General features: G+C 33.5%; 1 protein-coding gene across 1 annotated transcript in view; it reads left to right on the top strand.

Moving 5' to 3' along the window:
• The window catches only part of ST8SIA4 (ST8 alpha-N-acetyl-neuraminide alpha-2,8-sialyltransferase 4), a 103597-nt gene that overhangs the window by 5670 nt on the left and 75694 nt on the right, over window positions 1–22233 (top strand). The window contains 2 exon segments of the mRNA XM_007191815.3: window positions 1029–1160; window positions 10147–10404. Of these exon segments, the coding sequence (XP_007191877.3) occupies window positions 1029–1160; window positions 10147–10404 (390 nt within the window).

Below are 22233 nucleotides of genomic sequence, written 5' to 3'. Positions count from 1 at the left end.
ATATTGAAAGGGCTATGCCATAGAGAGGTGGCTTTTTTATTCTCTGAATCCAGGTTTACATGTATAAAGTACCAAGGAGTAGTCTACTGAACAATGAAGAGGTTCGTCTATAAAGGTCCTAATGGTATAAATGCGATCATAGGTGTCTGTCACCTACCACCAACACCCCTGCTAGTAGTATGCAGCATGATATACTTGCCTGTTGCTATTAACTGGTGGGGATAGCATAGTTAATTATTTGATAAAACAGAAAATACCAGTAATAATGGCTACTGAATGAGTTTTCCCCCCATTGCAATCTCTATCTCCCCACCACCAACTATCAGGGAAGCATCTCATTGTTGAGATGTTTTGAGACCGATGTAATTTTAGAATTAGCACTTCAATTGTGTTTTATAAATTACTTTCACGTGCAGAGCTCCACTTCTCACAAAGTCAAAGCATATTAGATAATGTTTTTGCAATTTTCAAGGTAAGGTAGAGTCACGGTGGCTTTACCACCGTGAAAGAGAATATTGTCAAAGGACATATGGGCTAGCAAGTGATAGAATCACAAACATGCCCAGATCACCTGATATTCAAAGTCTTCTTACTCCAAAACAAAAGCTCTTTCCATTATGTCTGTATGTCTTCTGTGACAATCTTAGGAGTCACAGTTACACAGATGTAGGAGAATTGGCCAAACATCCTGTCTCTATTGTTAAACACAGCAGGGGAGGGAGGGGCTAAAGGGGAACAGAACTTTGATGAGAATTTTTTTCCTTAAACACTACAAAGGTCTTTTCTTTATATAAAAAGTTTTATTTCAAAAATAATAAGTAAAATAATAAGTGTAAATGATTCTCCTGATAAAGTCATATTCACCTAATCTTTATAATACCTTTCGTCATGCTTATACCTCTTCTTCCAACAGGTAGAAAAAGTTGTATCTACAAGTTGTCACCAGTAATCTAAATCAAATTATGTATTATGCTGTTTATACAAAATGCTTCTTACTTTCACAAAGCTGGCATTGTGATTTGTTTCAGAGATGGTGAGCTGTGTTTGAGTCGATCACTTGTCAATAGTTCGGATAAAATCATTCGAAAGGCTGGCTCTTCAGTCTTCCAGCATTCTGTAGAAGGTTGGAAAATCAATTCCTCTTTGGTCCTAGAGATAAGGTGAGTTTCTTTAATAAGGCATAATAAATTTCATATCATGTTCTAGAATACATTGGGCTTGGCAAACATATTGAATGCTTGATTTATAGTTTAAGTATGAATACTTCAGTAAGAGTGAACAGGCTCTTAATGTTTCTCACTGAAGGATGTGAAACTATAAAACAGAAATCATTATACAGCCAGAAATATAAGGATGAATATGTGAGTTTTTAATATACTGTCTTTATACTAATGAAATAAAATGTTCGACAGAATCCTAATGTTTAACACACTTTTCTTTATTACTCAGGATGGACGTATATTTTGAGAATTATCTTTAACTTCTCTAAAGTCTTTATACTGATCTTGTATTTTCTCACACTGGATATAAGCAGAGCCTATTCAACTGCCATTTAGCCAACAATTATAAATAAATTTGACTCATTCTATGAAGGGGTATTTCTATGTGTGCTCCTGTAATAAAAGTCTCAATAATTACACCCTAAATAGGTAACAATTAGCAAATAAGGCTTCTAGAGTACAGGTTTATTCTCTGTAAGATTCTGGTATTTTCACTTAGATAAGCTCTTGAAATCAAACTCAGTGCCTACATATATCCATTACATCTTGTTTTCTTCAATTATAATTCTCTAATAAGAAAGTTAGGGGGCTTCCCTGGTGGCACAGTGGTTGAGAATCTGCCTGCTAATGCAGGGGACACGGGTTCGAGCCCTGGTCTGGGAGGATCCCACATGCCACGGAGCAGCTGGGCCCGTGAGCCACAACTGCTGAGCCTGCGCGTCTGGAGCCTGTGCCCCGCAACGGGAGGGGCCGCGATAGTGAAAGGCCCGCGCACCGCGATGAAGAGCGGTCCCCGCACCGCGATGAAGAGTGGCCCCCACTTGCCGCAACTAGAGAAAGCCCTCGCACGAACCGAAGACCCAGCACAGCCAAAAATAAATAAATAAATAAATAAAGTAGCTATAAAATTAAAAAAAAAAAAAAAAAGAAAGTTAGGGCCAGACCTTCCTAATTATGGAGGAAGCAAGCAGATCATTTTCTCTACAGTTAAGTTGCTGTATTGGTTGGTATGTTTAAATCAGCATTTCAGTAAATCAGAACTCTTTAAAAGAGTTCAAGAGAACAACCGTCCTTTACATAAAAAAATCATTGTACTTTTCTAGTATTGGCAAAATGCTAATTACTCCATGATTGGATATGAACACACAGATTTTGTAAGAGTAGGTTAGTGGTTAAGAGGGTAAGCTGCTGATCTGCTGGGGTTTCTACCTCCTCACTTCTTGGATCACATGTACATATAATGTAGATTATAAGCCCCTTTAAGGAAGAGTCTACTACCTTCATCTTTAGAGTATGCATCGCAATTCATAGAATGCATTGCAGCAAAGGCACTCACTACATGTTGAAATATAGTTGAAAGAAGGTCTGGAAATTAAAAAGAAATGGGTGCCATGGAAATGCAGGAATGGTGAGACTACTTTGTTTTAAAGCTTTCAAAGTGACTGGAATGGAGACAGGAATCAAACCATGGCAATGTCAAGTGGTGTATGTCTGGCTATTTTTAGTTTAGGGTGAACTTTGTGTATTTGTAGGCAGAGTGCAAGAACAGTGAGATGAGTAGCATGTGATGTAGTGCAACTCTGACAGAGTTTATAAATTGGTGTCTTCTGTGTAGAATATGTTCAGCAAGCAATATTTATTTCAACTGGGTAAAAAGGAACTTAAAGCAGTACTAAAATATTAGCAGATTCCTTATAAAAGTACAGATTTTCATACACTCAAGAAATTTTAAAATGTGACAACTCTGGACCTGTGTTCCTCCTGAGAACTCTTTGGCTGAAGCCAACACTAACCACGAGCTCTCCAGTTTGACAGTTTTACACCTGGAGCTCCCTTTTCTCATGATACCTACCTAGTGTCCTCCTCACTAACTCATACTCCTATACCCACATTTGAATTTAGAAACCCTGTAAGAGATGAGATAATTATGAGGAAAAGGCTACAGGATATGGAGCTAGATGGGGCCATAAATACAGTGTGGTTGAGTTTAGCACAGAGTAAGGATTTATGTTTCTTAGAAGTAGATTGGAAAGAGAGAACTATGGGGGATTAAAAAAGAAAATATTTGATCTCTGAGGATGCCTAGAAAGAGAACTTTCAAGTTTGAATGATTTGGCAAGAAAGGTGTCAATTATGTAAGGCTCTGTAGATCAGGTAAAGGAAAGTAATGGAAGAAAGTAAAGTGAAATAAGAAATTGTAACAGTTTAATATATCTAGCCATGCTAAATGATATATCAGATAAAGTCTAATAAATAAATTAAATACATAATTAACAATAGTTTAATCAATATACCTGGCCATGTCTTCCTAGTCTCTATGAAAAAATGGATACTATAGATGTGCATGAGGCTATATCTATTGCTATTTTTAAGATATTCAAGCTAAGGGTATTTAACATAAATTGACCCAAGCAATTTATTATTGCAACTTTACAAATTAATGAGGGTTGCATTCATATCTTTGAGGGTGATTTATTTTCAATTATAACAGCTAATTATGTGAATGAAATGTTAGTACTCTTCATATGGTTCTCCTTAACAGATAAAGAAGTAAACAATAAAACAGTGAGCAAATATTGAATAAGACATACAAAGTTGTCACTTCCTTACAAGGAAATAATAATTTGTAAAACCATTACTGTACAATGTACAAACAGTTCATAAAAATTATAATTGCCTATAGCTATAGTGACTAGTAAGTATCAATCAATTTGACACCTATAATAAAACATTTAGAATATAAAAATACCTGATTATTGGCTTAGCTTTCTTTTTAAGTCATACTTCAAACTAATCTTAAAGTATTTTGGTTATTTTCCTTTGTTTTTTCCCCACATCTGTAGCATTTATGAAGAACCACATTATTTTGTGTCTATGAGTGGGTGTGGGCATATTTTACAAGTGTTTTCAAAATTCTACTTTGAAGCTTTTGATTAAGACGTTACAACTAATCATTTTTGATCTTACATGATTGAACTATGCTTACAAATCTTTCTCATTTTAAAAATCTCATTAAACTTAATAATGCACTTGTGATATTCCTAATAAATTATTTATCTATTTGCATTAAAATGTGAAACAGTCACTGAAGATAAATTGTTTTTCCCTACATTTGTAGACATGATTTTCTTTCTTATTACTGATTCTTCCAGCCCTATATGCACTCTGCCACTTTCATAAGCACATCAAGAATTGATTCATATATATTCATCAAACAACTGTACCTCTGGGGAGTTGTCTGAGAGAGACGGTTTCATGTATTAGTTCATTGTACTTTGAAAATTCATCAAGATTTAGGGAAGTTCATGCATTCCACAGCTAACTTCACAATTAAACTACTTAGCTTGGTTAAAGGTTTGATTTTATTGGTGGTAGTTCTTTATTATTGTAAGCTAAGAAATGATACATTTAAGATGTATCAGATATTGTGAGTATATCTGTGAACATTGTACTGAGAAATTATCTAGTCATGTTCAACACTTGTGACTTGACTTCTTTTCATCTTCGTGTGTTTCTTTCTTTCCCCTTCATTTTTCATATGTTGGATAGAAACCTAAAGAATTACGTACAGTACCAGATATGGATGTATAGAAATGTATGAGCTCAGCTACCCATCAGGACGAGAATAAGCACATCATAATTAGTCAGCAAAAATATTTTCAACTCTTAGTGTCATCATATATCGAAGTTCTTAACCAGATAAGGTTTGCAGGTTGACTAAACATAATTGCAAATTTATATGTGCTTCACCTGTCAAAAAGAATTTGCTGTTGCATGCATTGATTTACTTTAGAAAAAGGTCCACATACAATTCAATAGCGCACGTCGTGGGTCACACAACTTGTTAGTCCCAGAGTCAAGCTTCAAAGCCAGGCCTGACTGTGGAGCCAGAGCTCTTATTATGAGATAAATCTTTTGAAAGACTATTGTTTAATACTAAAAATGCATACTATTAAAATGCATCTTTATGAAGTACAGAGAAGTTGAGTTTTTTGCTCTAAAATAACAATATAAGATAGTATTCATCCAATATTACCAAATGCTGGGCCAAATATCAAATGTCTATCTGAGGTGTAAATTAAACTAAAAAGTGCTTTTCTTCAAGCTTTTTTGAGACAATTTTGCCTTTTCATTTGGTTGTGTTCAGGGTTTTTCTTTTAATACTAACTAGAATATTTTTCCTATAACAGCTAAGACTCTTAGCTCAGAAGCCCTAACAAGCTATATAGGTTATGTTTTTTTCAGAGCTTCGAGGCATATTGCCTTGCAGAAATAATCTTTTGAGACAAAAAATTGTGTTCTGTCTGCTTTTTGTAAGCATAATGAAACACTTGGCATTTCTTACACTTTTTTTTTTTCTTTTTAGTAAACTATGTCAGTAACAACTGAATTGATTCACTGATTTTTGTCTGGAGTCAAAAGTTTGCAAAAACTGATTCCTAATATATGTATCACTACCTAATTTGTTTCTCAACTTGTGATGCATTCCAGCTGTAAGATTTGCCTCACAATACTTGCTGATGGAGTCAACAATGTCATTTAGATTAAATTTTAGTTGCCACAGCACATGTGCTTGTTGTTGACAGGAAACCTACAGAGAAGAAAGAGTGGCACCTGGTGATAGGTTAGCTATATGTAACATTTCACAAGTGAAAACAATGTTTAGAAAATTAATTCCCCAGGACTCTGCAGCTGCTATTTCAAGTGGTGGGTGATGTTGAAAGGGAAGTTCTACTTGAAATTTCAGCTGAAAAGTTTCTGTATAGAATCTATTCCTGTCAGTTTCACAGTCTAAACCAGTCTTTCAGTTTAAGCCAGCATTGCCTAACAAAAAATAATCTTTATGACTAATTTTTTAGTCTTACCAAAAGTGAAGCATATTTCCTGATTTCTGTCAGTTATCTTTATCGTTAAAACAGTTGCTGAACTTAGGTGTTTGCTTTTTGAATAGGGTTTCAAAAGTTACATTATGCTTAACAGAATGACAGAGACCTGTAAGGAATCTTTTGTTTTTACTGTTCTTTTAAGTCACACGCAGAAAACACAGTCCTCTGCTTTAAAATCTGGTAGTAACTCGACCACCTATTACAAAAACTTATACTGGTACAGCCTGCATATTAAACATCAGCTTTTGTTGATTCATGCTTCCTTAGAGCCCAGAAGTTAGAGTTTTCTTTCTATCTCTCTCATTCTGAAGTAATTTTGTTTAACTTGCTGTTTTCATTCATATCAAGTACCTTTTGAGCGAAGCATATATGTTCTCCTTGGTAGTACTTAACGTGTTTTTTCAGTTCAGCATTAAGTACAAGAGTTTTTCAGGCTTCCAGTGACATTTAGTTAATTACATTTAAGCACTAGTTTTCTTCTTTCTGTTTTTTTTTTTTAATAGATTTACAGTCTGAACAACAGTTAGACTTAGCAAATCCATAGAACTTTTACAGTCCATTAAATCTATAATCTAAAAATACCTACAGCCTACTAGGGAGAAAAAAAAAACTAACTTTACTGTTACCAGAAAATATTAAGCATTTTATCAATATATTCACTCATAGTAATTATTTTCAGTCTTTCTTGCATCCTACACCAGGAATCTTAGCTCAGATAATTTTCCATGTATAGATCTAAGCCCTAAAATGGAAACGAAAGTTTGGTTCAATGCAGGAAAAAGAACAAACTAGAGACATTCAAGGTCCCCCCCTCCCTTTTCAGTTTAAAAAAGCAAATTCAACACTAACAATTGTTCTGAGTTTTCTCTAAGAAACTTACATTTTAATATTTTGATTAGTCTGTGTGAATTGGTATTTTGTATTCTGTCTTGGAAAATACTTTTACTATTTTTTACTGCTTCCATTTAAAAAATAAACTACTGTTGAGCCTGTAAGACAGCATTGGAGTAATACATGCAATAGTATCATCTGTACTTAATAATTATTTATCACATTAAGCATTATTTTCTTCCTGAACTCTTACAGTCCACTTTTTAAATATCAATTTTCCCTAAGAATGAATAAATTAAAGGTGTTCTCTTATACTCAGATTTAGAGGACATATGTTTGAAAATATTTTTGCTGCTAACTTTCTATAACACAGCAAAGGTTCTGTGATTGCAAAGTCCCTCTTGCTATCAGTTGACAAGCGTTTAAGTGTTAACTTTATGAGAAAGAGGATTTTCCTTTTTTGGATTTCCAAGCTAAAGAGTCTTCTTTGAAATCTGGACCTCTATTCACTTCATGCTTGCAAACATGCCACTACTTGTGAGTTGCATCTTCAAATACTTACAGCAACCCCTTTAAATTATGTTCAAAGGAAAATGATAACACCATCTAGTTTGGCGATCTGACCACATCCGTGCAGTCTTCATTTTAGAGTCAAGCTTGTCATTTTCACAGGAAATGAAAAAAAAATTTTTGTTGAAATACAGGTGTCAGGCATTATTTAATTTTTTCACCAAACAAGTAAGTGGTAGTTAATTTGTACAAAGTTTGATTGCTGCTCTTGGTGCTAGCTGTTAACTTTTGTGAAGAATCACATGTGCTTAACATAATGAAAGAGTTCTCAATTTTCTGCAATTCATATGCTCTATGGCTGCTGATTTCACCAGCAATTCTCTTCTTATGCAGTCTGTACTTTGTTAAGATGATTATTATAATGCCTGATAATTTCTATTAGTTTTAAAATTTCATTTGTAGGGCATTTATATAGATTTTCCTGTACAAATTTTACTCCTTGCAAACCTGATATTCCAAATATTTGAGAAAAAAATTTTTTAAATGGTCTCTTTTTCAGAGAGTTGATGGGTGTATTCCTTGTGTATAAAATCTGGCCAAATAAAGTATTCAGTCATCTGGTTTCCTAATTAGATCACACGTTAAAGTGGGACCTATTTAAAGCAAACCAAAATAAAGAAAACAATAGGAAAGGTGAGTTAGTTATTTTACATCCCTCCTTGCTAGTCATGCTTCTGGCTTAGGAGTATGATTTGGGGAATTGCCCTTTTGATGGAGTGATAGGAAGAGATCATATTTTGTGCTTAATAATAAAATTTATAAATAGTGATGGAGCTTAAACAATAATAACATTAGAGGAAAATATGTCTGTCCTATCATGAATGTTATAATAATGACATTGTTTTGAGCATTCTGAAAATTCAAGCTTGCATTTAAGAGCACTTCAGTAAGTAATATCCAACTTCCAACCCAGAAGACGGCTTTCTCAGATTGCTTCTGGGTGGTATATGTTTGGTAGCTTGAGGATCAAGCAATCCCAAACTTTTGTAAGCCAGATTCATAGATTTCTTTGTCAATATAATTCCCTCAAAAACTTACTAGGCTCCTGAGCTATTTCTTTGGAGTTTGTTCCTGGTATGAATAACCCCACCTAAAGATTGCTTCTGAACACAGTTCTTTAGCCTTCAGATTCTCCCCTAATTTTTCTGACCTAACCCTCCTTTTCTTCAGTTTATTGGCAGCTACTCTTAAGATGTTTGAATCTATAGACTTAGGGGAGAAGACAATATCCTTCTTGCTGCTGGCATGGCTCTGATTTATAGTTGTACCTCTTGCTAATTGGATTATTGGAGTCGTTTAGGAGGTCCCAATTACTGGACTCTCACACAGCTTAGATTATAGGCCGTTGTCAGAGATATTCTCCTCCACTCAACTTGCAACTTGGCTATTTCATGTCTGACTTCGCCTCTTAGTTCCTTGCTAAAAGGGGTAACCAACATAAAACAACATGCTAGCACCTTTTAACCAATTATCCAAGAGCAACAAGCTTATTACATATAGGATATGACTCCCAAGTTTTTATGGACCACAGTTTTATCAGGTGCTATTCTGTATCATGCCAAGAGTCACCAGCTTTCCAGGCAGCCATATCTATTTTCTTATTTTCCATCATCTAACTTAGCATATGCGTATATGTGTATGTAGTATCTCATATCTTTTATCAGTTTCTTTATTAGTTATGGGATAGGCTAAGCTTCCATAAAAAAGGAGACTTTAAAATACAGTGAATCAAACAAGTCAGAAGTTTATTTCTTTCTCCTACAGTGATGCTCTTGATCCACTCATATCCTGTTTAAGAAAACTAATTCATGTGACCACACCCAGCTGCACTTGGGTTTGGAAACTTGGAAATGTTCTAGCTGAGCATCAATGTGGCCAAGTAAAACTTAGAAGATTCAAATAGGAAAAGAAAGAAGGGAAGAAAGAACACTGAGGAACAGTTAGCTATCTCTGCCCTGCAAGGTCCAATGTTCTATCTGTCCATCTTTTCCTCTAATATAGCCATCTTATTTCCTGGATTCTTGAGCTTGGAAGAAAACTTTCATATATATATATGTGCGTGTGTATATATATACACATATACATATATATACACATATATATATAGTGCTGTAGTTTAACTTTACTTCAAATAATTATAATATACACATGATTTCAATAAATGTTAATAATTTTATTGGAAAATTCAATCCTTTTAATAGTTAACTAAATTATGATTCTAAACAATTTCAAGTTTTTCTATTCACCTTAACTAGACAACACTGAACAAAATAGATGATTATAGATAATTAAGGCTGGCAGAATACTATCTAGCTAAGGAAAGTCAAGTCATGGCAATAGTATTTCATTTAATAAACTTTTCTATAAATTTTGATAGGAGGCCTTTTCACTCCACAGATAGGTGTGTATACTATACATCTATTTACAAAATCATTGAAAAACTATGTGCAAATGACGTTTCAAAAATATATTTTATTTCCTTTAGAATCTACTTAATTGGTTGGTTTAGTTACCACCTGAATATTAAAGGTTAGTGATTTACCAATTTATATCTTATCATATGTTACTTTGTAAATGATATTACCAGTCCTTGGACATGTTGTCATTAATGGAAAACTTTGCTTGTATCTCAAATATAGGAAGAACATTCTTCGTTTCCTAGATGCAGAACGAGATGTCTCAGTGGTCAAGAGCAGTTTTAAGCCTGGTGATGTCATACACTATGTGCTGGACAGACGCCGGACACTAAATATTTCTCAGGATCTGCATAGCCTCTTACCTGAAGTTTCACCAATGAAAAATCGAAGATTTAAGACCTGTGCAGTTGTTGGAAATTCTGGCATTCTACTAGATAGTGAATGTGGAAAAGAGATTGACAGTCACAATTTTGTAATAAGGTGAGCTTTCTTTTGTTCCTAAAGATTGTAATTTCTTCAAAGACCCTTTACTTAGGACTAGAACACTGGCAGAAATGTTTAAATCTAATATTAATATTATGAATTATTGAAATCTCAAACAAATATTTATCTGTGATGTCTTTATCTGTGTAGTATCCAAATTTACACTTACCCTGGAATGTAAAATTAAAATTATTATATCATTGAAAGAAAAGATGATCTCATAGCAATAAGATTCACACCAGCTTTCCTTTTTGGCCAAATGACAATTTTATTAAATATAATATACAGAAAAACTATTTTATTCACTAATAGAAATAATTATTTATTTCTATTAGTGAATGAATTAATTCACTTAATTAATTACATTCATAATCCTATTTATATTAAATAAATTATATTATTTTATTTATTCATAAAATTATGAACATTACTATGCAATGATGTAACAGATATAAGTTAATTTTACTTTTTTAATGACAACTATTTAGCGTAATCTAAGAACATAATTTAACAAGTTTATATTTGATACCTTGGACCAAATTGCTTTCATCACTCTTTATACATGGCACTTGTGTATGGTAGTATATTTTAGTTTTTTAGTTTTCTCACAAAATTAAACATAGCTATTTGTTTTTCATTGATGGTCAGCAGATATTTGATGAGTCATGTGTTTAGTTAGCTTGTGATTAACTGAAAAAAAGACAACAGTAGACTTAAGGTTGTAATGACAACAGATATTAATTAGCACTTTTTAATTCTCAGTATATCTAAATAGATTTTTTGGCTTGTTTTAGTTCTTCAGAAATATTTGCTGAATAAATGAAACGTATTTTGAAATATGAAATACTGCAATATAAAGATAGATAGGAAAGTATGCTGATTTGCCATGTTGACAAATAACTTGAAGTCTTGAAGCTATGCTGGAATCCAGCCTTTGAAAGTATAGATCTTGAAAAAAATCTTTTTGAACTATACTATTAAAAATAAATACAATTAAAAAAATAAATAAATACAATTATATATAAGTATTAATCATAAATAGGCAACAGTTTTTTATAAAAGAATAATAACCATGAAAAATCATAAGAGAATACTCTCAGGGAATACAATTCATAACAATGAATATAACTGCAAACATTTTGCCATACTATCTTTTCTCAGTTGGATGCAGGGTCAGAGATTGATTTGACATCACTTGAGCCTTTAAAAACCTGAACTTTTAAATTGATTGAACTGAACAAAAAACCTTGTCAATATGTAGATATATAAAGAAAATTGTGTCCAAAGAGGAGACAAAAATATTTGATGAGGGAATGACAGTGGAAGTGGAAGTAATGAGCTTCAAACTTTGAAGTCTGTGTGAAGTATGGCTGTGAAGGAAGAGTAAGGCTTCTAGAATTTCTGAAGAGATTACAATCAGGGGGCAGATTAAATGAAGAGGAAAAGATTTTAGAGCACAGTAGAAATTGTTGCAAGGTGAAGAAGAGAATTTGTAAGGTTGATTAATCCTGGAGGGCTACAGGATCCGAATGTGACTGACTCCTTGTTCCTGCACCACTTTAAGCTTTAGCATTGGGATCTACATAACCCACTAGATTCAGCCTCACCTTTAACTCTGAAATTAAGATTGCAGTGTCAGCTAACACCTCCGTCAGATCACATAATTATCTCCTCTCTTTTTTTGTGGTGAGAGCAGTTAAGATCTAGTATTCTAGCAACTTTAAAGTTGATAATACAGTATTGTTGGCTATAATCATTAGGCAGTGCATTAGATCTCCAGAAGTTATCTGTTTGTTGTAAGTCACTCACTGGTGTTTGAGCATAATCGAACTTCAAGAGGTTCTTTATACTTTTCTAAGCTATGATTATTTTAAAAACTTATTTAACAAGAGCACAATAGTGACCAATCCTGAGTCTATAATTGATATGCTCTTACCAAGAAGTATAAAAAAATGAGGATAAGCATCTTAATGAAGGCATGAAAATTATTGCCGTAATTGTTTTTTTTTCTTTTCCTCCTATTTTTACTGATTTCCAAAATTAGAAGTTGGAATGTTCTAGATTAAAGTATGTACTAGGGAAGTGTAGCCCAGGATTGGGATTCTGATTTTCCAGGTAAACTTTGGCAGGAATACATTTTGCATTAGAAACAAATAATCCCTGGAGAAAAACCTTTTTCTTTTGTAATAATACCTAGTTTGGAAATTCATCCCTTTGAGTCTCATGGACACAAAGGACTTCAATGACATATCACTACCAGACCTCCATCTTTCCTAAAATTCTAATCTTTCTCATGGCATCTGACTCATCATCTGTGTGCCAAATATCATTTCCTTCCCCAAGAGTATATGACCTTTTGTTACTGTACGTGTGTCTATTCTACTCTAGAACATCAAAGAGGATTTGTGCTTTAAACCTCAATCAAAGCCCTATTCCTTGAAATAGTTTGCCATCCATGTCAAACTGGTTAATATTGTTACAAATTGCAGTAACAATCTTTAAAAATCTTTCAAATTTCCCACCTTCCCAGAGCTGTATTGTGTGCATATGCATATCAGCATAGGTATAGATAGTTTTGGTTGGTTGGTTGCATGTTGTTCCCAGTTTGTTTGTTTGTTTCCCATTTTTCTTGTTAGATAGTAAGTTTGTTATGAGAGAGATAACTTACACCTGATCTGCTTGCAGAGGGCACTGTTAGTTCAGTGACCCCCTCAAGGATCAGATTCACCCAGGTATTATGTTAAAGTTGACCTCTTACTTTATAAAGCAAAGCATTATTTTCAGATAATATCTTCATTCAGCATTAGTTAGATTTTAAAGTTTATTTTTTCTGAAAGTACTTTAAAGAAATAAAATGCTATCTTCTTTGTTTAATGATGTACAGAATGCATTATCACATGCAAACAGGAATCTCTTACTCCGAACAGTTGTGCTATTGAGGAGGAGGGCAAGGTGCAGGTACATAGCATTATTGTCCTGTGAAGTGTAGTTCTGGAGAAAGTTATTTTTAATATCCCACAATATTTTTAAATAAGCCAGTGAAAAGTGCTCATGCTGTATCTTTGCCCATGTAATGGTAACTATACACAAATGCAGACACACACACAGTGTCATGCATTTCCTCTCCTAGAAGAGATAGTCCCTCAGTGGCTGTTTGTATCATAAGTTAATCAATTAAATTAAATGCTGGGTTTTGTGGGATATCATACAAAATAGGAGCTTAAAGGAAAAAAATGAGGATAAGAAAATCAATTAAAGCCTTACTTCGATTCTCTAGTTACTGATTAAATATTGAACTAATTTGTAAAATCTAGGTTTCATATTACCTAAATAACAGAAAACTGGACATAAGAGAAATAATTTTATTTCTTAATAAAAATGCCTAAAATCATAATTCAAATAATAGTGTTATGTCCACTTGATCAGTGTTTTTTATATGTGCAACCCTCAAGACACTTAGTCTATAGTTCCTCAATTAGCGAGTGCCATGTTGTAAGGAAGAGGCCAGGATAGAGAAACATGGGTGGTCAGTCACTCACTCAGGTTGAAAATATGCTTTTCTTGACTTGCAATCCTGTCTGATAGGGAAAATTCATAAAGGATAATAAAGTTCTTGTGATGTTAAAGATCTTGTCATACAGCTCCGGATAATCAAAAATTTAGTTTAATCTGGCATTGCTGTGTCAGTTATAAACCTTCTCTCACCTGGTAAGCATTAGAGACACTGTCCTATTGATACTAAATTCTATATTTTATATTTGGATGGCGTGACATATGCTAAATATTGGAAAGAGATGGAGTCAATGCTGCAGAGGAAAACCATCACCCAATATAGATTCCAGGGGTCTGAGGAGAGTTCATTGTAGGTGATATTGTATGAAGTTGTACGCCTTGCTATACTTTAGTTTTCTAATTTAGAAACTGAGATTATTGTATGAACTATTCCTTTCTTCCTTAGAGTGTTACAACTTACCTACTCACAGAAACCACAGAATTGTCTCTACGAAGTCTCAGCCCTAAGTTTACCCCATGTATAATTACTTATCTAAAGGTTTGCTATAATATTTCAAGAATCTAGAGTTTTGAAGACATAATACGTCCTTTATATATCACTGTAGGTAAAGGAAAACAGGGTTAAAAAGCTCCCTTCATGCAATCTGTTTAAAAGTATCTTTGAATCCTTTCTTGGGTCTTTTTTTTTTTTTTTTACTTTGTGTTAGGTGTAAAATTATTGTAACAGTGCATATCTTACATTAAAGAATACAACTATTTAGTGGTGAAAATTGTTTTGGATTTTGCAAAATGATATATAAAGTGCTTTTCAATTTTCCTGCCTTTATTTTTCACATTTTTTGGATATTTTAGTCCCATGTATATTTACAAAAATGTACATTCTAATATCTGTATTGTCTATACTCAAGAATTTCATAAACTTAACAATTGTGGTTTTCTAATGAGAACCAAAAAAATCAGAACTTAACAATTGTGGTCTTCTAATGAGAACGAAAAAAATCAGATATTTCCTAATTTTAATGCTGAAAGGTGGTGGAGAACAAATCCTCATTCCGCCTTCCCTGGTCTTCTCTTCCCCCCAGGTAAGAATGATGGGGCGTTCTTTCTTTCTCTGGGCTGTCTGTGGGTAGTAGGAAATGTCAGGCAGCCTGTCAGTACTGGTTTTCCATAGAAGAGGGATCTTGTCCAGCCTCATCTAAAGTAAACCTGGTCCCACAGTGTACTAGCTTTGATGTTATATAGAGAACACTGGGGGAGGGGTTAATTAACAGTTGCAATTGGCAACTGATATTTTTTGACCATCAAATGCCACTCCTCACTGTGCTTAAACAGAGATACTAGAAATAATGAGTATGACTTGAATGATTCAGAAATGGTTAACTAAGAGCTGTAAAACACTTTTTGTTGCCGTTGTTCTGGCTGGTTGGAATTCCCAATTTAATTTTGTTTGTTTATTTCTCTCTTTCTACCTTCCTTTTCTGCATTCTGTCTTGTCCCCATCTTCTTCTAGCCTAGGCAACTTTGCTCGTTTTTCCTTTGTTAATCAACATCCTCAGTTCCTGCAGTGCTTGACCAATTCCCTTCTAATTTCCTCTTGGTTCATATTTTTTTTCTTAAAATATAGGAACAGCAATGAAAGATCACTTAAAATATCCATTTAAATATATACATATTTATGTAAGTAAATCCTTGCTATTCAGATTGTGGTTCTGAACTACCAGCATTAACATCACTTGGAAGCTTGTTAGAAATACAGAATGTCAGAACTTGCACCAGACCTGCTGAGTCAGAATGTGCATTTGATCACAGTGCCCAGGTGATTCTTATGTGCATTAAGGTTTGCAATGTTCTGGAATTCTCAATATGCCTAAACAGTATGCTCTAGGGAAGCTGGGACTCCCCAACATGTCTGATTTAGTTAGCCTGTATCTTTAGGACCTAGTACCAAATTTGATACATTAAGGTATGTGCTATTTATTTATTGAATGAAAGAATTAATGTAGGAATTGAGAAAATTTTGGTTTGTGTTCATGTATTGTTGCCTTAGACACTGAATACAACATTGAATTCCAAAATTAATATGTAAGAGGAGTCATATATAAGGTCATTTATGGTCATTTAAACCCTTAAAATTAAAAAGAAAATACAGAAATATGATGAGTAGTATAGTGAAATGTCCTAGATATTGGGAATCAGAAAAGCTGGGTTCCTGACAATTACTAGAATCACTATGTTGTACACCTGAAACTAATATAACATTGTAAATCAACTATACTTCAATAAAAAATAAAATGAAAAAAAATTAAGCCAGGAAATGTAGTATTGGACAAATACCTTAGGTTCTAAACATGATTATTTCCAACGTCCAATGATATTAATAATAATAATAATAATAATAATAATAGGCCTATCATTTCAAAGTGATTTTCTAAGTATCAGATGGGAAATATAAATAGTAAAGAAATGCATAAACTGTAAATCTAAACTAATGTCAACTGATATTAAATCACACCTTGCGAGTCAAATGTTGTAGTTGAAAGTTAAATTTATTACCACTTTTTCTAATAGCCATGACCATTGGCTAGAAATGCAAATTCTCTTTGTCTTATATAAACAAGAAGTCAAACCTTCCTCAAATTTATCAAATATATCAAACGTGTATATAGTTGACACTGAATAACGTATTAGATAATACGAAATGTGAAGACACAGGAACACTACTCAGATAGGAGTGTCTATAAAATCTGAGTATATAAAATTAGAAAGAATTGTAGTGAAGAGATATATTTCTTCAGGAAACCAAAGTAATAAGATAAAAATGTTTTACTTTATGATGATCTAGCTTCCTAAGAGAAGGGATGAGATGTTTCACAAAAGAAAAGGATGGAAGAATTTACTTACCTTGACTGATACAATACATTTTTATAACTCAATGTTCGATTCTCCACTGGTGGATAATTTATGGCAAACTTTAAATCATCTTTTTTGACCTTCTATGAATGCTAACTCTTTTATAGCAAAATAGACTCTTCTCTGGGAGAGAAAAAATATGCCTCCTTTTCTACGTGTTCACAAAAATGGCCTTATTTTTTTCCCTTGCAATCTCACTGAGAATGTTTGTCCTTAAATAAAATGTTTTAACTGCAAACAACTAAGTTTCTGGTAGGGATCTGGTAGGGAGACTGGTGCAGGCATTAGAAAGATATTTTAAAATTCTTATTAATTAAAATAACCACTTTATATTTTAGAAATACCAACATTGCTTATGTGATATTTGCTATGTATATTTTCTACCTTATTTTTACTTAATGGTTTATTCATATTTTTAATCTGAAGTTTTATAGTTTTAAAAAAACTAATTATCTTTGTCATTTCTATTGATTTTAACCATAAATTTCATATTCTGGGTAGAAATCAGAATTTCTATTTTATTCTAGTTATTTATGGTTTTTAAAATTTTACTGAAAACTAAATATGGAATTTGTTATGGATTGTGATGTGAGGTAAGGCTCTAACTTTTTCTTCCAATCATGTCACTCTTTGGATAAAAAGATTTTATCTACAAGAGATACTTTTTTTTTAAATGGAAATGACAATGACTTGACAAACTATTTTAAATTTTAAAACGTTGTTTTAAAATGACTATCCCATTTTCTAATTTTATTGATTTGAGTCCTCTTCCCTTTTTTCTTGATGAGTCTGGCTAAAAGTTTATCAACTTTGTTTATCTTTTCGAAGAACCAGCTTTTAGTTTCATTGATCTTCGCTATTGTTTTCTTTGTCTCTATTTATTTCTGCACTGATTTTTATGATTTCTTTCCTTCTACTAACTTTAGGTTTTGTTTGTTCTTCTTTCTCTAGTTGTTTTAGGTGTAAGGTTAGGTTGTTTATTTGAGATATTTCTTGTTTCCTGAGGTAAGATTGCATTGTTATTAACTTCCCTCTCAGAACTGCTGTTGCTGCATCCCATAGGTTTTGGATTGTTGTGGTTTCACTTTCATTTGTCTCTAGGTAATTTTTGATTTCCTCTTTGATTTCTTCAGTGATCCGTTGGTTGTTTGGTAGCATATTGTTTAGTCTCCACATGTTTGTGTTTTTTTTTAGTTTTTTTCTTGTAGTTTATTTCTAATCTCATAACGTTGTGGTTGGAAAAGATGCTTGATGTGATTTCAATTTTCTTAAATTTACGGAGGCTTGCTTTGTTGCCCAGCATGTGGTCAATCCTGGAGAATGTTCCATGTGCACTTGAGAAGAATGTGTATTCTGCTGCTTTTGGATGGAATGCTCTTTAAATCTCAATTAAGTCCATCTGATCTAATGTGTCATTTAAGGCCTGTGTTTCCTTACTGATTTTCCATCTGGATGGTCTGTCCATTGATGAAAGTGGGGTGTTAAAGTCCCCCACTAATATTGTGTTACTGTCGATTTCCCCTTTTATGGCTGTTAGTATTTGCCTCATATATTGAGATGCTCCTGTGTTGAGTGCATATATATTTACAATTGTTATATCTTCTTCTTTGACTGATCCCTTGATCATTATGTAGTGACCTTCTTTGTGTCTTATAGTAGTCTTTATTTTTAAAATCTATTTTGTCTGATATGAGTATTGGTACTCCAGCTTTCCTTTGATTTCCATTTGCATGGAATACCTTCATCCGTCCCCTCACTTTCAGTCTGTATGTGTCCCTAGGTCTGAGGTGGGTCTCTTGTAGACAGCATATATACAGGTCTTGTTTTTGTATTCATTCATCCAGTCTATGTCTTTTGGTTGGAGCATTTAATCCATTTACATTTAAGGTAATTATCAGTATATGTATTCCAATTGCCATTTTCTTAATTGTCTTGGGTTTGTTTTTGTACATCTTTTTTCTTCCCTTCCTCTTTTATTCTCTTCTCCTGTGGTTTGATGACCACCTTTAGTGTTGTGTTTGGGTTGCTTTTTCTTTTTTGTGTGTGTATCTATTGTAGTTTTTGGGTTTGCTGTTCCCGTGAGGTTTTGATATAGCAGTCTATGTATGTACCAGGTTGTTTTAAGTTGCTAGTCTCTTTCCCGCCTAGAGGAGTTCCTTTAGAATTTATTTCAAAGCTGGTCTGGTGGTGCTGAATTCTCTTAGCGTTTGCTTGTCTGTAAAGCTTTTGATTTCTCCATCAAATCTGAATGAGAGCCTTGCTGGGTAGAGTATTCTTGGTTGTAGGTTCTTCCCTTTCATCACTTTAAATATATCATGCCGCTCCCTTCTGGCTTGCAGAGTTTCTGCTGAGAAATCAGCTGATAATCTTATGGGAGTTCCCTTGTATGTTATTTGTCATTTTTCCCTTGTTGCTTTTAGTATTTTTTCTTTGTTTTTAATTTTTGTCAGTTTGATTACTATGTCTCTTGGCATGTTCCTCCTTAGGCTTCCTGCCTGGGACTCTCTGCACTTCCCAGACTTGGGTTACTGTTTTCTAAAAATGCAGTATTATAAACAACTACAGTTTCTCATCTATCAATCTAACAAGGATATTTAAAATTCTTAGTATTCAGCATAAAGTTATACTGATGTTGGCACTCCTTTGAAATGCTTTTAAAAATATAGATTGATACAACTTTTCCAAAAATCAGGTTTATAATGTCCCCCAACCCTTAAAAATAGTAGATTCCTTTATTTACTATTTCCAGTTCTAGGAATCTACCCAAATGTGAACAGTTGTTGAAGTATAAATGCATTTTATAACACACAGCAAGAAAGGATGAGTAAATCATTGTACATCTGGATGATTAGTCATTCAACACATGGAAAAGAGGAATCTCAGGCAAAAGAACCAGTAAGCACAAAGACAAATGCTTTCAATGGTCTTATGATAAGGCAGTGTTTGGGACTACTCTACTATTAGGTTCATATTGAAGGACAATGTGGAAGGGGAAATGGCAGGGTATGTTGGCCTTAAATAATGAAGGATCGTTTCACCATGTTAAGGATTTACATGGTATCCTGTAGTCCAAGAGAGGTCCTTACAGTTTGTTGGTTTATTTGTTTGTTCTTGTTGGGGTTTTGTTGTTGTTCTTATTATAAGCATAAGAGGAATGTAAAGGTATAGAAGCATGAGCATATTTGCAGATGGAAGGACCATGATAATACATAAATCAAAGATAAGAAAGAGAAAGAACACTCAATAAGGAAGATACTAGAGGAGGCAAATGTGATGAAATCCAAATCATAGGACAGAGTAAGATGATAAACTTCATACTAATGTAAAATATGGTAGAGATCATCCTTTCCTGACATCAAAGGAGCATTAGCAAATGGGCAGTTGGTCATTCCATAGATTTTCAAAATATACCTTCAGTTTTGGGTTTAAAGCATTTGTTATTTGTCTACTATTAAACTCATCTGTAAGTGGACATCAGCCCAAAATATGTACTCCAAAGCCAAACACAATTGAACTTTTCAGTACCTATTGTTTTCAGGTGATACATATCATAGCTTTGATCTTTCTTATAATTTTTTCATTAATTCCTTCACTCTTTTATTCACCTATTTATCAGGAAGATACAAAAATGGAGATCAATTCTTCACATCTGAGATGATTGTAGTCCTGTAAAGAAAATAAAGTAATGAACTGATAATGCACAAATTGCTTTATTAGAGGTACTCACAGAACTAGGCACTGATAATGAGGCAGAGAGGATACATAAGCTGGATGGTCAAGGATGATTTCCTGAGAGAAACAACACGAATTAAATTATGGTGAAAACTGAAGAAGTAAGGAAAGGAGAGAAAAGAGAGTGAGACCTAGTCCAAACTGGATCTATGATGCACCAAGGAACCTGGATGTAGGAATGAGTGGCTTTTCTGGGCCTGTGAGTAGTTTCAGTATGATGGAATACAAGGTTGTGTGGGTCAAAAGAAGCAGGTAAGTCTGGAGAGGGAAGCTGACAGGTTATGCAGAGTCCATTGTATCTTGCTAAGGAGATTGGATCTAATTTATCAAGTAGTCTGTGGAGCCACTCAGGAGAGGAATGTCATGATCACATTTAAATTTCAGGAAGATTTTTAGGTGATCAATTACAAGGGGGACAAAGATGGGAATACTGAAAATAGTCTAAAGATGGAGATAATGTGGGGGAAAGTAAGATAGAGACAGTGGGCATAGACGGTGGAAGGCAATTTAAGAAAATCAAGAACTTTATGAAGTGTATAATACATGGAAAGGGTAAATGATAGTGAATATAAATATGGCACGTTTTAAAGTGTAACATTTTTTGGATGATGGAAAATGAGTCTTGAATAATCCAAATTGGTTCCCTTTGGTTCCTCTGAAGAAGTTAGGCTTAGGTTAACAAACCACATTTTTCCATAGAACAGAGAGTCTAAGTGACTTTCCTGAGTGTATATGGTAAGTTGAAGAAGGAAGCAACAACAGAACTTTTTTCTCTCATACTCAAAGTCCAATACTGTATTTTCAAATGAAGATTGAAAACACTTGTCTTTTAAATTAGAAATAGCAGTCAGTGCTGCACTAGAGTGTGAAGTTTTTAGTTGTATGTTTATTCTGAAATGTGAAGACCAGTGAGAAATGGTCTTAATTAGTGTACATTTCAAATTTTCGTGACTTAGCATGAAAGACAGAAGAAGGAAGGCCATTTTAATGTCTGACATTTCCACAAACTACCAGCCATTCTTCAAAGTCTAGGCTAACAAAACAAATTGAACAACAAATAAAATCACACACACACAAAAACTGGTAACTGTGTGAATGGTAACTATGTGTGGCAATGATTTCACAATATGTGCATATATAAAATAATCATGTTGTATACCTTAAACATACATAATGTTATATGTCAATTATATCTCAATAAAGCTAGGGGAAAAACAGTAAAAAATTAAATAAACACCAAGCTGACTTTATAATGTTTAGCATTTTCTCCAGTCGTGGTCTGTGGACCATCCTGTGAGAATTCCTTTCTTTTATTAAGCACTTACTATGTTCCAAAAATATATGTCAAAATATTCTAGAGACAGATCATCAACCAGGAGACTCATGACCTTTTCTCTCATGGGAGCTAACATCTTAATCAAATGTGATAAACCTTTAAATCAGGTAAATCTAGTTTCAAGTTCCATCTTTTCCATCTAATTTATATTCAGTCTTAAGTGATTTATTTACTTCTCTAAGCCCCAGTTTCTTTATGTATAATATGAGGAAAATAATCTCTATCTTCCCTTTTTTGTGAGTATAGAAGTAAATGAGATAATGTGTGTGAAATTGTCTAGAATAAATCCAAGTACAAATCAGTTATTCAATAAATGTAAATTTTTCTTCCTTTTG

The sequence above is a fragment of the Balaenoptera acutorostrata genome, chromosome 2 (genome assembly GCF_949987535.1).
Source record: "Balaenoptera acutorostrata chromosome 2, mBalAcu1.1, whole genome shotgun sequence".
In the NCBI taxonomy this organism is placed as follows: domain Eukaryota; kingdom Metazoa; phylum Chordata; class Mammalia; order Artiodactyla; family Balaenopteridae; genus Balaenoptera; species Balaenoptera acutorostrata.
Note: the sequence above shows the minus strand (reverse complement) of the source record. Positions and strands in the feature narration are given on the sequence as shown.